Here is a 16,772-nt window from a genome sequence, read left to right as displayed (position 1 = left end):
CTTGAAAGAAACTAAAGACAGACTACCAAACCTTGAAGACAGGTTTACAAGTTGTAATCATGAAAGGAAAGATCTCTTTAAAATAACAAGGAACCAGGAAATAGCAATACGAAAGCTAGAAGATGATAAGAGGATCTATAACTTAAGAATAAAAAATGTGAGTGAAGAAGCACGGGTAAACACAAAGGAAATACAAAGACTATTTACAGAAATAATTAAAGAAAACTTCTCAAGCATAGGAAAATAAAATGATATTCAGATATATGAGGCATACAGAACTTCAGCCAGCTATAACCAAAATAGATCTACACTCAGACATATAATAATCAAGATCCCATAAATTCAACACAAGAACAGAATATTAAAAGCTATCAGAGAAAAGAAACAGATCACCTCTAAAGGAAAACACATCAGAATCAAGATAGACTTCTCGACACAAACCATCCAATCAAGACACAATGTGACTAGAGCTGCAAACTCAGAACTTTTTGTTTGCTAACAATACAGAGGACAGTTTAATTAGAATATAGAGGAGGAGAACCAAAATAATACAGCGGTAAGCAGCAGAGAAAGAGCCACTCTGAAAGCTGCCATTCAGACAGATAAATATAGAAATGTGAGGAAGATGAGGAGGGAAGTGGGGCCCCTGGGCCCATGAAGGATCTGAAGAGAGTGAAGGGAGAAACTTCAAAAAGAAGGAGATATCTAGCAGCACCTTCTCCCTGAGATGGGGCTCACTGCTAGAGGAGAAGTTCAAACCCACACACAGTGACTGCTGGCAACTCCATAGGCCTCCACAGAGACACAGCAGTGGACAGGAGCAGTGGACGTGAAGCACTGCACTAGTAGTGGTGAGTGCTGAGGGCTCAGTCGTTGTGCACAAGAAAGCAAATGGCCAAGAGCCATTGTGGAGCAGGACTGACTGATGTCAAAACTCAGAGTAGCTGCTGGCTCCATCCAGCAGCTCTCCACTGCTCAGGCCCAGGGAGGCTGCACTGACAGCCACAGGCCGACTGAGTCTGGTCTCAGCTGAAAGCTGCATGCTTGCTGAGAGTATCCACTATCCTGCCAAAAAAGCCATTGCTGGCTTGCCAGGGTAAATCAACACTGATGGGGACTCTGTCTCCACACCTTGTGTCTGTCTGTCTGTCTGTCTCTCTCTCTCTCTCTCTCTCTCTATCTCTTGCTCGCTCTCTCGCTCTCTGCTTTTTTGTGGTTGTGGCTGTGGTTTAGTTTTTGTTTTTTTCTCCTTTATCATTTGATCTTGTTTTTATATGAGTATGAATATGGTTTTTAGGCTCTTTGTGGTTGTGGTTCTGTTCTGTTCTACTTTTTATCTCTTCCTTTTCTTTCCCTCCAGTCTTCTACACCCGTTTCCCAAAATTAGCCTATTACCTCTTTATCCTCCAGTCTTCTAATCTCTTCCTCTTCTTTCACTTCTCTCAAAACTGACATGTTAAAGACTTGTATAATGTATAGAACTTTTTGGTTTTAGAATTTGTTAATACAACCACAAATCTAGTTCAATATAGTTAAAGGCATCTAATTAATGATTAGCTCAGTTTGTCATTTTCTAGGCTGTATTTGATACTACTGTCATTGCTCCTGGTACTACTATAGCCAAAAGTAACATAATTCTTCTAAACAGCTGTTTTTCCTAGTATACTGAGACTGCAACCAGGCATATCATAGCAAAGAGCCCAGAAATTCAACACAAGAATTGAATCTCAAATTCTATTAAGAAGAAATAAATCACCTAGAAAGGTAAGCCCATCTCATCAGAATCACAGCTAACTTCTCATCACAAACTCTCAAGTCAAGGAAAGCTAGGAGTGAAGTATCTCACATTCAAAATACAACCTTCAATTCAGATTGATGAACCTTGCAAAAGTATCTTGCAAAACTGATGGATAAATAAGATACTTCCAAGACAAAGAACATCTGACGAAATTTATAACCATCAAACAAACACTTCAAAATTGTTTTGAAGGACATTCTAGAAGGATATAGATAATAAGGACTACAGCTCCATGAATCCCAAATAAGGAATCCACCTGTTATTGATAAGTCCATACATATCAGTTATAACCATCAATATTATAACTCAATCCCCCAATCAAAAGATACAGATGGGCAGAATGGACCAAGAAGCAAGATTCAACAATATGCTGCATACAGAAAGAACATTTAATTCAAAAAGGAATTCAAAGTCAAAGGATGGAAAACAATATTCCAATACTCAGGCAACAAGAACCCAGGGAAAAGGAGGAGTAGCAATTCTATTTGCATACAAAGTAAATTTCAAGCCAAGATGGATTCTGAGAGATGAAGATCACTACATCCTTGTAAAGGGAACAATCCAAGAGGAAGACATACCAATCATAAATATACATACATCAAATTCCAGCACATCTAACTACATAAAACAAATATTAGCAATCATGAAAAAATAAGCACTAGTACAATTGTATTAGGATATTTCAACACCCCACTTTCACAAGTAATATGAACAGCAAATAAATATATGAAAAAATGTTCAGCATCACTGGTCATTCAAGAAATGCAAACTAGATCCGGAGTCCCTGCAGAAGCCCGTTCCTTTGTCTGAAGGACTGAATACTTCTGCAAGCAGAGAGGCATCGCAGCTTCCTGAGGCACCTCAGCCTGTGGTGAGTGCCCAGCACAGTCTGCCCAAATCTCAGACTGTTCCGGACCCCCCAGGCTTCTGGGTGCAGAGAAGTGGAACAGTGGGTTAGAGGCCACTACAGCTGCCTCCCCATCCCCCCCCTCCCCCCCCGCTACACTTGGAAGTCTGCTGAGCTCCTGACGGATGGGCGGGCCTACACTAACCCCCGAGCCCAGCCGCGCCTAGCCATCTGCCTGCAGAGGAGGAGCTGGGCGGATCTGGAGTGCCTGCAGAAGTCCCTTCCTTTGCCTAGAGGACTGTGGATATCTCTGCAAGCAGGGAGGGATCACAGGCTCCTGAGGCACTGTGGCCTGTGGAGAGCACCCTAACCCGGCTGCAATTGAAGAGCTGTGGATCTTCCAAGGGGCAGGTGGGCGCACAGTGTCCCTGAGGCCCAGCTTGTCTGGAACTGCGGAGTTCTGAGCAGGCAGAGGAGGGACACTGGTTCTGCAGGCCCAATGGCTTGCGGTAGTGCGGTGTCAGAGGCTCAGTAGCTCCAAGCATAGAAGGGGATTTTCAACAGATCCTGAGGAAGCTTTCAAATAACACTTGAAACACAGAAATATACAAAATGACAAAACGAAAGACCAAATTACAACCTCAAACCTCCAGCCCATCTCAGGAAACCCTAGGAGCAATGTATATAGAAGAAAATATATCCCATCCACCTCATATATCGGACATAATAGCTACTGAAGTTGACAAACAACTCCAGGAAGCTTTAAAGAAATTCAAACTCGAAATAATCTCCCAGATAAAAGAAGAAATGATAAAAGAAATGAAAGAGATTCTAAATATATCTAAAGAAAACACAGATAAAAAATTGGAGGAACTAAACAAAAAGATAGAATCCCTAGACGAGCAATATAAGAAACAAACAGAATACATAATGCAGATGCACAGAGATATACAGGAAATAAAAAACTCCACTGAAAGTTGTAAAAACCGCCTTAATGAAAGTGAAGATAGAATTTCAGACCTTGAAGACATGATTGCAGCTAGTGAACAGGAAAGGAAAGATCTTTTGAAAATAACAAGGAATCAGGAAACAACAATTCAACAACTGCAAGACGATGCAAAGAAGAATAACATAAGAATGATAGGGATTAATGAAAGAGAGGGAGACAACATAAAGGATGTCAAGCGGATATTTAGAGAAGTAATAGCTGAAAATTTCCCAAGCATGAGATCAGAAACTGACATCAAGATCAGTGAAGCATATAGAACTCCAAACACTCATAACCAAAATAAAACTACACCCAGACATATAATAATCACCATCCCAGAAATCCAACACAAGAATAGATTACTAAAAGCTGTCAGAGAGAAAAGACAGATCACTTATAAAGGAAAACCTATCAGAATCACAGCAGACTTCTCAGCACAAACGATAAAGTCAAGAAGAGCATGGAGTGAAATATTCCAGATCCTAAAGCAAAATGATTTCCAACCAAGACTGATATATCCTGCAAAACTATCATTCAAAATAGATGGTGCAATACGATACTTCCATGACAAAGAACAGCTGAAGAACTTCATGAACACCAAACCGACCCTGCAAAAAATATTGAAAGACAGTTTAGATACACAAAGGAAAAAACCACTAAGCAAAGCAAATAATTAAACAGAACAGAAAGATAAAGATGCAACAGCAGAGAGATAACATTCCTACAATTAACCAGCATTTAACAGTAATAACCATTAATGTAAATGGTCTCAATGCACCAATCAAAAGAAACAGACTAGCAGAATGGATCAAGAAACAAAATCCAACCATATGCTGTTTACAGGAAACCCATCTAACCCAGAAGGATACTCACAGACTGAAAGTCAAAGGATGGAAAACAATTCTTCATGCAGCAGGAATCCAGAAAAAGGCAGGAGTAGCCATTCTGTTTGCAGACAACGTGAACTTTAAACCAACAATGACCATAAAGGACAAAGAAGGTCACTACATACTTGTAAGGGGAAAACTCCAAGAGGAAGAGATAACTATCTTAAATATATACGCACCAAACTCCAGAGCACCAAGTTATATAAAACAATTATTAACAGAAATGAAAACTCAAATTATCAGTAACACAATTGTAACAGGAGACCTTAATACGCCATTGACACCAAGGGACAGATCAACCAGACAGAAAATGAGCAAAGAAATAACAGAACTGAATCATACCTGTGAACAAATGGGTTTGATAGACATATACAGGATGTTCCACCCAACAACATCAGAATACACATTCTTCTCAGCAGTACATGGATCATTTTCTAAAATAGACCATATATTAGCTCACAGAACATATTTAAACAAGTGCAAAAGAGCTGAAATCATCCCTTGCATGTTATCGGATCATAGCGCTCTGAAATTAGAAATTAATGATAAAAGATACTGCAAAAATCCCACAAACACATGGAAACTGAATAACACACTCTTGAGTAATCAGTGGGTCACAGAGGAAATTAAAGAAGAAATCAAACAATACCTAAAAGAAAATGAAAATACAGATACAACTTACCGGAACCTGTGGGATGCAATGAAAGCCGTCCTGAGAGGAAAATTTATTGCACTGAGTTCCCACATCAGGAAAACAGAACGAATACAAATAAATAACTTGATGCTACACCTCAAACAGCTAGAAAAAGAAGAGCAAGTCAAGCCCAAAGCCAAAAGAAGAGAGGAAATTATAAAAATCAGAGCAGAAATCAATGCAATAGAGACTAAGAAAACAATCCAAAGAATCAACAAATCAAAGAGTTGGTTCTTTGAAAGAATAAATAAAATCGATAAGCCCCTAGCCAACCTTATTAAAAAAAGGGAAGAAAAAGCTCAAATTCATGCAATAAGAAATGAAAAAGGAGAAATCACTACAGACCCAATAGAAATACAGAAGATCATCAACACCTACTTCGAAAACCTCTACTCTCAAAAGTTTGATAACACAGAAGAAATAGACAGATTCTTAGAAGCATATGAAGTGCCAAAGCTAGATCAAGAGGATGTAAAACTGTTGAATAACCCAATCTCTGTTACTGAAATTGAAAATGTAATTAAGTCCTTACCCACCAAGAAGAGCCCAGGCCCAGATGGATTCACTGCAGAATTCTACAAGAAATACAAAGAAGACCTAATGCCGACACTCTTCAAACTGTTCAATGAAATTGAAAGGGAAGCAATCCTTCCTAAGTCGTTCCTGGAAGCAAATATTACTCTAGTACCAAAACCTGAGAAAGACCCAACTAAAAAAGAGAACTATAGACCGATCTCCCTAATGAACACAGATGCAAAAATCCTCAATAAAATATTGGCAAATAGGATCCAGCAAATCATCAAGAATATTATACACCATGACCAAGTGGGATTCATCCCAGGAATGCAAGGATGGTTCAACATACGCAAATCAATAAATGTAATCCACCATATCAATAAAGCCAAAAATAAGAATCACATGATCATTTCTATAGATGCAGAAAAAGCCTTCGATAAGGTCCAACATTTATTCATGATAAAAACTCTACAGAAAATTGGAATAGATGGTCTTTACCTCAATATAATAAAGGCCATTTATGACAAACCAACAGCCAGCATCATTCTAAATGGCCAAAAATTGAAAGCCTTTACTTTAAAATCAGGCACAAGACAAGGATGTCCTTTATCACCACTCCTATTTAATATAGTACTGGAAGTACTAGCCAGAGCAATTAGGCAAGAAAGAGAAATAAAAGGGGTAAAGATAGGAAAAGAAGAAGTTAAGTTATCATTGTTTGCAGACGACATGATACTCTACATAGAAGACCCCCTAAACTCCATTGAAATACTCTTAGATACAATAAATAAATTCAGTAATGTGGCTGGATACAAAATCAATACTCAGAAATCAATAGCATTCCTATACACGAACAACAAAATTACAGAGAGGGAAATAAGAGAAACTGGACTATTCACATTAGCAAGCAAAAAAATGAAATATTTAGGAATTACTCTTACGAAAGAAGTGAAAGACTTATACAGTGAAAACTATAATACACTGAAAAAGGAAATTGAAGATGATCTCAGAAAATGGAAAGACATCCCTTGCTCATGGATAGGAAGAACAAACATTGTGAAGATGGCCATTCTCCCAAAACTCTTATACAGATTCAATGCAATCCCAATAGAAATACCATCAACATACCTTATAGATCTAGAGAAATCACTCCTAAATTTCATCTGGAACCAGAAGAGACCTAGAATCGCAAAGGCAATTCTAAGCAGCAAAGGCAAAGCAGGAGGCATCACAATCCCTGACTTGAAATTATACTACAAAGCAACAGTAGTAAAATCAACATGGTACTGGAATCAAAATAGAGGCGAAGATCAATGGAATAGATTAGAAGATACAACCACAACTACAAACACACTCAACCACCTTATCTTTGATAAAGGAGCCAAGCAGGTTCACTGGAAGAACGATAGTCTCTTTAATAAATGGTGCTGGAAAAACTGGCTCTCCATTTGCCGAAAACTAAAGCTAGACCCATGTCTATCACCATGTACTAAATTAAAATCTAAATGGGTCAAAGATCTGAATATTAAAACAGAAACACTAAATCTATTGGAAGACAAAGTGGGTAGAAACCTTGGAGACATAGGAGTAGGTAGAGAATTCATGAACAGGACTCAAACCGCACGGGAAACACTTCCCAGAATCAATAACTGGGACCACATCTTATTAAAAAGTTTCTGCATGTCAAAAGAAATCTCCAGCATAGTGAAAAGAAAACCCACAAACTGGGAAAAGATTTTAGTGAACTCTCTCTCAGACAAGGGACTCTTGTCTAAAACATATAAAGAATTAAAAAAACTCAGACCTCCAAAATTCAAAGATCCAATCCAAAAATGGGCATCTGAGATGAATACGCAATTCTCAGATGAAGAAATGCAAATGGCAAATAAATATATGAAAACATGCTCATCATCATTGGTCATCAGAGAAATGCAAATTAAAACCACACTGAGATTCCATCTCACTCCTGAAAGAATGGCCAGGATCAAGAAAACCAACAACAACAAATGCTGGAGAGGATGTGGGGAAAAAGGAACTCTCCTGCACTGTTGGTGGGAGTGTAGACTGGTACAGCCTTTGTGGAGGTCTGTCTGGAGGTTTCTCAAAAAGTTGGGATTGGAAATCCCATTTATTCCAGCTATTCCACTTCTAGGCATATTCCCAGAAGAACTGAAAGCATCATACCACAGTGATTTATGTGCACCTATGTTTATAGCAGCACAATTTGTAATCGCCAGATCTTGGAAACAACCCAAGTGTCCATCAACTGAGGAATGGATAAAAAAGTTGTGGTATTTCTATACAATGGAATATTATTCAGCTATAAAGAAGGATCACATTGAGATATTTATCAATAAATGGGCGCAGCTTGAGACCATACTCATAAGTGAAATAAATCAATCTCGCATGTATGAATACCGAATAGTTTCCCTAATGTAAGTAATGATTCAAATATATGAAAATATGTGGCAATCATGATTCCCCATTATGTGGCCTTGAAGCCTTATAAAATTTTCACTTATTAATTAGAAAGGCTTTATTCCGGGCTTCTTGATATGGAAATATTTGAAGCTATAGTATATGAAGTTTTATCCAAATATCTCAAGGAAAAAGACAGACACTATGGTAACTATTATTCTTTAAAAAAATTATTTAGTTATTTCTTATGTTTATTTTAATTAAGGGAAAAATTTAAAAAATTAGGATATATAATAGTAACTCTTTTCGATTTCCTATTAACTTGTTTTGAAGTCCTGTAATGCTCCCACGATCTTGTTTTGACTGATTAGACTCTGTTCCATTCTGTGGGATAGTATCAGGTCCGAGGGTATAGGCAACTACTTTGAAGGCAGTAAGATTCACTAAGATGCCCATTCTGGTTTGACTATTGTCTCCTTTGGAAGTCCTGTAATGTTTACAATGTCTAAGTTTTATTGGTCTTGTTCTCTACTGTTTTGTCCAACTTTATAATATCTAATGAGATAGACAAATCTTTTTAAGGAAACAAGAGACAACGTTGATAACTATTGTTAATAACCGTATACTCTGTTCTACATCATGTGCTAAGTCTATCCTTGGTTTTCACTGACAGCTTTGTTCTGCCATATTTGACTTTATTCTCCCCCCCCAAAAAAGTAATAAGAACTAAGGAGTAATAAAATCTAAAATGTGTAAATTTTGTTGTAAAAAGAGAGGAAGGGGAAAAAAGAGCTCTAACGGATATAACAGCAAGTGTGTATAGGGATGTTGAATAGCTGACTATATTAATGTTTTTGGATCATTGAACACAGCTGTTTGTAGTCTCTCTGTTTGAATGTCTACTTTGTATTCTTTGATACTGTGATTTGAGCAACTATTTCCAAGATGATAATATGTAATCTATTAACAGGTGATTTCTTACTGTTATGCTTTTTTTTGTAGTTCTGTATTATATGTAACCTTACACTGCTTTGTTTTGTTTTGTGTTTTTCTCTTTTTCCTCTTAAATAAAAAAAAAAAAAAAAAAAAAAGAAATGCAAACTAAAACAACATCAAGATTCCATCTCACCCTGAAAATATGGCTATCATGAAGAAAGCCACAAGTAACCAAAGCTGGAAGACCTGTGGGGAAAAAGTAATCCTCCTCCACTGCTGGTGGACCAGTCTGGTGCAATCACTGTGGAAATCACTGTGCAGATTCCTCAGAAAACTAGGATAGGGGGTCCCGATTTGACTGAGCTGTTCTCCTTTTCAGTATCTTCCCAAAAGAAAAACATAGTACCTGGGGCACCAATGGAGAACCTACCAGTCACCTAGCAGAAGCAATAAGTAATACACACAGCCCTCACCCCAGTACACTAGTGGAGGCCCTGTTGGCTGCTGGGGAGACGCAGTAGGGAAAGAATGAAGCCTCCACTCAGCATACCTTGGCAGAGGTGGTTCTGGCTACCAGGAAGCAGTAAGGAAGAAATGCTGCCCCCAAGCCCCATGGTTGCCAGGCAGAAGCAGTAAGGAAGAAATGTGGCCCCCAATCCCTGTGCAATGGCTGCCAGGGAGCAGCAGTAAGGAAGAAATGCCGCCCCCACGCCCCGTGTGCCAGCGAAGGCCTTGCCAGCCACCAGAGAAGGCAGTAAGAGAGCCCCACAGCCCCATTCCCCATGCTCCAGCAGAGGCACTGCAGGCTGCCCAGGAGAAACAACAAGGGAAGCAATGCAGCCTCCAGTCCCAGGGTATCAGCAGAGGACCTACTGGCCAGGAAGAAGCAGCAAGGAGGCCATGCAGCCTCTCTGTGTGCCGGCAGAGGCCTTGTCAGCTGAGGAGAAGTAGCAGGGGAGCCATGCAACTCCTGTGTGCCAGCAGAGGCCCCACCGCCTAGGGAGAAGTGGCAGGGAAGCCATGCGGCCTCCCTGTGTGCCGGAAGAGGCCTTTTCAGCTGAGAAGTTGTAGGGAAGCCATGCGGCTGCCCTGTGTGCCGGCAGAGGCCCTGTCAGTCATGGAGAAGCTGCAAGGAAGCTGCAGCCAGCCTCTCTGGGAGCCGTCGGAGGCCGACCAGCAGGGAAAAGCAGTGAGGAAGCAGCGCAGCCTCTCTGGATGCCGGTGCAGGCCTTGAAGGCCAGGGAGAAGCACCAGGGAAGCTAAGCAGCCTCCCTGTGTGGTGGCAGAGGCTCTGCTGGCTGGGGAGAAGCGGCAAGGAGGCTGCCATCACCTCTGCCTCCTACCCCACCGTCCTGTGAGCAACCAGACGTGACACAGGCTGAGATAATAATAACTGGAGCAGGGAAGCAGCCTGACATTCATGTTATCTGAGCAACTCTGCAGGCCCAGGCAGTGGTCTGAGCAACTAGAGGATAACAACATGTAACAAAAACCTAGACTACTCTGTTCAATGACAGCGTGGCTTTTTTCATCTTCTATGATAATTACACATCAAAGCTTATTAGAATAAGACTTGCTATGTTTAAATACTAAAATTTACAATAGCTTTCACTTTCTCTTTATTAATAATTCTATTAATTTTTCATAAAAAGACTAAAAATATTCATTTCTAAGGGTCTATTGAATGAAACGAAAACTATGAGTATTTTTATATGAGACTGAGGATTAAATAATTATGACTAGATTGAAATTTTGAAGATCAGAACAAGAATAATTATTAACCTAATTAGTCAATGAAAAAAATTATACGTGGCAATTTAAATCTAATTCCTAACTAAGAATAGCCACTTGCAAAAGTAACACACTTTAAGAAACTGCACATACATGCAATAGGAGATCTGGAATGTTTATGTCCTTTCCCAGGTATCACCCTACATTGGAGATATGACAGTTTGAAAGAATCTGACAATGCATACATCATTCAATCACTTCTCTTTCTAAACTCTTGCTCACCAGGCAATTTGCTATCAATAATGTAACATGTGTGTTACATGCTATGCAGACTTTCTTTTTTTTTTTTAATTTTATTTAAAAGGAAAAAGAAAAAACAAAACAAAACAAAGCGGTGTAAGGGTACAAGTAATACAGAACTACAAAAAAAAAAAAAAAACAGTAAGAAATCACCAGTTAATAGATTACATATTATCATCTTAGAGATAATTGCTCAAATCACAGTATCAAAGCACACGAAGTGGACATTCAAACAGTGAGACTGCAGTTTTGTTCAATGATCCAACCAAAAACATTAATATGGTCATCTATTTAACACCCCTAAACACACTTGCTGTTGTATCCTTTAGAGCACTTTTTTCCCCCTCTCTTTTTTACAACAAAATTTACACATTTTGGGTTTTATTACTCCTTAGTTCTTATTACTTTGGGGGGGGGGAATAAAGTCAAATATGGCAAAACAAAGCTGTCAGTCAAAACCAAGGATAGACATAGCACATGATGTAAAACAGAGTACAAGGTTATCAACAATGGTTATCAACAATGTCTCTTGTTTCCTTAAAAAGAATTGTCTATCTCATTAGATATTATAAAGTTGAACAAAACAGTAGAGAACAAGACCAATAAAACTTAAGCATTGTAAACATTACAGGACTTCCAAAGGAGACAATAGTCAAACCAGAATGGGCATCTTAGTGAATCTTATACTATGCAGACTTTCTAAAAGAAAAAAAAATGCCCTCGCTAACAAAAGAGCATTTGGTTTAAAAACAGTGAAGTTTCTCATTATGAAATAAATTGGCTTTCCAGTGATGAAACAGAATCCAGTGTTAATTGTATGGTTTTCAGGTTCTTTAGCTAGTTGTATAAGTTGGTAGGCATCTCTTCAAAGTTTCTGTACCTACCAAGGAGTCCACAAAAAATGGGCTAAATTCTATGGCTTTCCAAGAACAGTTTATACTCACTCTTTTCTGAGTAAGACTTTTCCTTACTGATACTACTGACATTCACTGCAAAATCATTTTATAACTCTTTTGAATTCTGAGTACAAGGAATTTGTTCTTTCCAGTATTAGTTTCTTGGAGGCCTTATACAGTTAGAAAACTCCAGCCAAAGCAAGGGGAAACATTCCGTTTGATTTTTAACTTCTATGGTTAGTATAATCCACTGTTCAGCAGATATTTAAAAAAATACCTCTTTTATATGATTAGATGTATTAATTTCTTTGAAAATGTCAAGGAGAAACGTTTTTTAAATGTTATTCTACACTAAAAGTGAAAGGCACTCACCAGTTTACACCATCTGCTTCCACCCAGGCAAAGCGGTACTCATTGACCCGGAGCATCAGCTGCAGACACCCAGCCACACACTGCACATACTGCGAACTCTATGCAAGAACAAGTGCACAAAGTTATAAACCTTTTCAAGTCATGGACCATATGCATGCATTTCTAAGTGAAAAGTTTAACTTTTCACCAAAATTTGCTAACCATCAGAGCATCCAAAATTCCCTTTTCCAAAGTTGGTCCTCATGTATGCTTCTATCTCCACCTCACAGAAATGAAGATGATTTTGTCTCCCAAACTAAACCTACATGATTCAAGACTACTTACACAATGTTTAAGAAAATCAAGAAACAATCATCATATCTTGGTGTACTTTGATAAATAAAACACTGCATCATTTCACATTCCCTGAATTGTAGTACTATAGAGGAAAAACCCAACTTCCAAACAATTGCACAAAATTAAAAGAACAATAAAAATGACAAAGAGAAAAGTGAATGCTTTGAAACAGGCCTATAACTGAGTAATTTTAGCTAAATTAGTTACCTTTCTAATACAGTGCTCAGTTTCTTCACTCTTAATGAGGACAGCACCACCAGTATCCTTAAAGGGTACTGCTAGGTTCAAGGGAACTAATTCAATTTGCATACAGCTGGATATATTGTGAGAACTTTATGGAAACTTCAAAAAAGAAGTCTTGAAATAATTAGGAATCCTATCTCCCCAAAATTATAATTCCCTTACTAAATCATTTAAACACCTGGCATGGGCCTATGTCTAAATATTGACAATAAGCCTTGTATCTTTAAGAAGTAGAGAGACAAAAGAAAATTTTAGACTCTAGTCTTCATAAAGAATATTGTAATAAAAATTTTTACAATAAAGAATCATAAACACAAAAATTTGCAAAGCCTAACATACATGACACTGCTAAACTCTTCCAATTTAAACATTTAAAAAAAATAACACTTCCAAGAAATTTTGAACATTCAAATGCAAAAACATGATAATGGAAACATATTTGCTAAAAAAAGACAAGTGTTATCACGGGAAATTTATCTTATACTCTACCTAAAAGTAATGAACGTTGTATATACAATAGATCCAGAAAATTGAAAACATTAACAGAACTTAAAACATCAGAAGCAGTTAATGACAAAAAATAGTTCATTTTCAACTGTAAAATAACCTTTCCATTATGGAAAAATATGCACTTTTCCAATTAAGTCAGAAGAAAGAAACTTAGTGAAGAAAAGGACTTCCATCTTTCTTGTTTAGAAACAACTTGAGCAAAATTTCTAGACATAAATGAATAAAGAACCAACTAAGGGCACTCTCTCTTCTCCTATGTATTATCAGTTTCCTAAATGAAAACTGCCTTGATCCAGTGTACATCTTTTCTAAGCCCAATCACCATGGTATGTTGAGGTATGTGTTACAAGTATGGATGCTTGATTGTCAATTATAGCATGAGTGTTCACATTGTAAAAGAGCAGTGTTCACATTGTTCACATTGTAAGGTACTGACTGGTTCCTGTAGCTGGCAGTACTCTCTCCTATTAGACAGAATAAGGTGTTCTCATACCACTCCAGAGATTATTCTCAAGTATAAAGTGACACAAACTTGGGTAAATGACTGAATTCCAGTAGAGTGCGTTATTTTTTGCCTTTCACCTAAATCTTATTAGTTTCTTGTATAAATTATTCAATGATTTTCTAAAAACAATTAGTCTCAGAACAAACAACCAGTCATGATTTCTAATATACAGAAGTGCAATTTAATACCACTAAAGAAAATCACACAACCATGCAAAACCATTAAGTACCCTCTGCCATTCCCAAGTCACACCCATCACTCTTCTCTGCTACTCTCCTCCCTCGTCTCAGCAGGTAACAGAAATAGAGGTTACTTGTTAAAGATTCATTCAGCTACAAACTTCTCACTTCACCCCAAGGTGACTTACTTTTTCAGCTGTTTTTACTGATCCCTTACATAAACAGCCTCAGGTAGGTCTGGGTCTCCCTCCTCCCATATCATGCTCCACCAATCAGATTTTCCTATAAGTTCAGCGCCTCCTTCCTCACACTTCCCCAGGACAACAGGAGCAGACTTCAGCAGCAATATGAGACCCTTTGTTGTACAGCATCAAGGAACTCTCTGCTTCTCTGTTATAGGGGTGTTGCAACTTTACTAATCAACTGTGTAATTACTTATTTAATGTCATCTTCCCAGACATAATGTAGTCCTCTGAAAGCAAGAATTACAAATATCTTGTTCAATATTATACATGCACTACAATTAGGAAGCACTCAATAAATACTTCTTGAATGAATGAACAAAAGAAAGTAAAAATAAACTCTCTACCTTACATTAATTCCAAATGAATGGTACATAGATACAATGCAATGGTCTAAAGGTCTAAACATTTGCTCAAAATTTGCATACTAACAATAAGCAATACTGCACACAATATGGCATTATTACCATATCCCATTTTGGAGCCAAGATTTAACCCAGTTGACTGTTAAAAGTATTTCCCTAAAGCAATTATAGACCTTAGATAGATGCCTGTATCTTTTTAAATTTAAGTCAACTCGATTTGAAAATGAATATAAATTATAAAATCAACTCTGAGTCTACTCTATGTTATCATATCTTACTAGGAAATATTGATGATGATAAAGGCTCATTTAGCTAGTTTCTATTCAAATCACTAAAGTAATTCATTTCTTCAGTAAGAAACTATGACCTGTATTTGAACTGAATTATTCAGAACATATCCAAATAGCAGATGTAACAGTGTTATCAAAACAAGAAAGGAACAAAAGAAAAAAAAAAACTAGATCTGTATCTCTGATAAACAGATGCAAAATCTTCAGTAAGATTCTTGGAAAGAGAAGCCAACAACACATTAAAAAGAGCAAACACCATTATCAAACTGATTTAACTCTATGGATGTAAGGGTGGTTCAGCATAAGCAAATTAGTAAACATAATACATCACACATATACAATCAAGGATAAAAATGACTATTGGCTTAATTGATGCAGAAAGATTAACAAAATTCAACAGTCCCTCATGATAAAGCCCTTTAAAAACTGAATACTAAAAGATCATTGCTCAATACAGTAAAAGTCACAGATGACAAAGCCATAGGCACATCGTTCTGAATGGGGATGAACTGAAAGCATTTCCTCTAAAATCCAGAACAAGGCAAGGATGCTCATTCTCAGAACAATGTGATTCTTCAGCTTTTAGCCAGAGCAATTACACAAGAGAAAGAAAAGCAATACAAAGAAGAAAGAAAAACATCAAACTGTCATTGTTCGCAATTACAAGGTCCTATATTTAGAAGACTCTAAGACTCCAGCAGAAGGTTTTTACAGCTGATAAATGGATTCAGCACAGATGAAGGGTATAAAACCAACACAGAAAGATCAATAGCTTTACTATACACCAATAATGGGCCAGCTAAGAAATCAGGAAAACAATTCCATTCAGAATAGCTTTGAAAATAATATCCATAGATCAATCTAATCAAGTCTTTTTATTATAAAACTTCTACAATAAAAATTTCAGAATACTGCAGAAAGAAACTGAAGACATTAAAAGATAGAAAGACCACCTACACATGGATTGGCAGAGTTCATTGTTGTACTCTAAGCAAATAGCTTTGTTATATGTGTATTATAGCAAACCTGCAAACGTAGCTTACTAAATATGTTTTTTTATCCTTTTTCCCTAACTGATATGTTAAGTGACCTAATTGATATGTTGAGCAATACTCTCCTCTGTAAAGAATTGCAAGAATCTCACCTAATTGATATGTTAACCATTGTTGCCCTCTACAAACTACAGAAGTTGTGCTAAAACAAGCTAACAAGGGTTGTTAATCACTGTTAGGCACCTCTATTCTCTGCTAAAGAGCTAAAGAAAACTAGAATGGCCCATTAATTTACACTTGTTTAAAGTAACCTGCTTGTGTACAGAGAGATTTGCGTATGAGTTTAACTCTTTACCCTGACACATAACCGCAGTTTTCTGTTCTGTATGGCGCCTTATTGCCTCCCTCTCCCCTCACCTATCTATCTAGGCCATAAAGAATTTGGGTTTCTGGTGACCTCTTCCCGACCCGGTGATCATCTGTCATAAAATGAGCCTACCCCAATTTTAAGAACTGTTTAGCTTCAAAGAAATTACCGGAAAATACTATGGCCCAAACCCCAATCGGTGCTTTCCTTTTGTTCTGTATGCATCAAATGAGTTAGATATCAGAACTTGGTAAAACTTAAGTTTCAGCTTCTTGTAACTCTTGACCCCTTCGCACCCACTAGCGAAAACGAGCTGTCCTTGGATAATTAACTGTCCACTTTCTTCTCCAAATATTGCTG

The 16,772-nt window shown here is 37.6% G+C and overlaps 1 protein-coding gene across 3 annotated transcripts in view; it reads right to left on the bottom strand.

The window, feature by feature from the left end:
- Positions 1-16,772, bottom strand: part of Atp6v1h (ATPase H+ transporting V1 subunit H) — a 162,415-nt gene that overhangs the window by 94,573 nt on the left and 51,070 nt on the right. For all 3 annotated transcript variants that reach the window (XM_003465991.5, XM_013148483.3, XM_013148482.3), the window contains one exon: positions 12,384-12,481. In XM_003465991.5, the coding sequence (XP_003466039.2) occupies positions 12,384-12,481 (98 nt within the window). The remainder of the gene's footprint in view (positions 1-12,383; positions 12,482-16,772) is intronic.

The sequence above is a fragment of the Cavia porcellus genome, unplaced genomic scaffold (assembly GCF_034190915.1).
Source record: "Cavia porcellus strain 051 isolate PalLab524CR breed Dunkin Hartley unplaced genomic scaffold, mCavPor4.1 scaffold_11, whole genome shotgun sequence".
In the NCBI taxonomy this organism is placed as follows: domain Eukaryota; kingdom Metazoa; phylum Chordata; class Mammalia; order Rodentia; family Caviidae; genus Cavia; species Cavia porcellus.
Note: the sequence above shows the minus strand (reverse complement) of the source record. Positions and strands in the feature narration are given on the sequence as shown.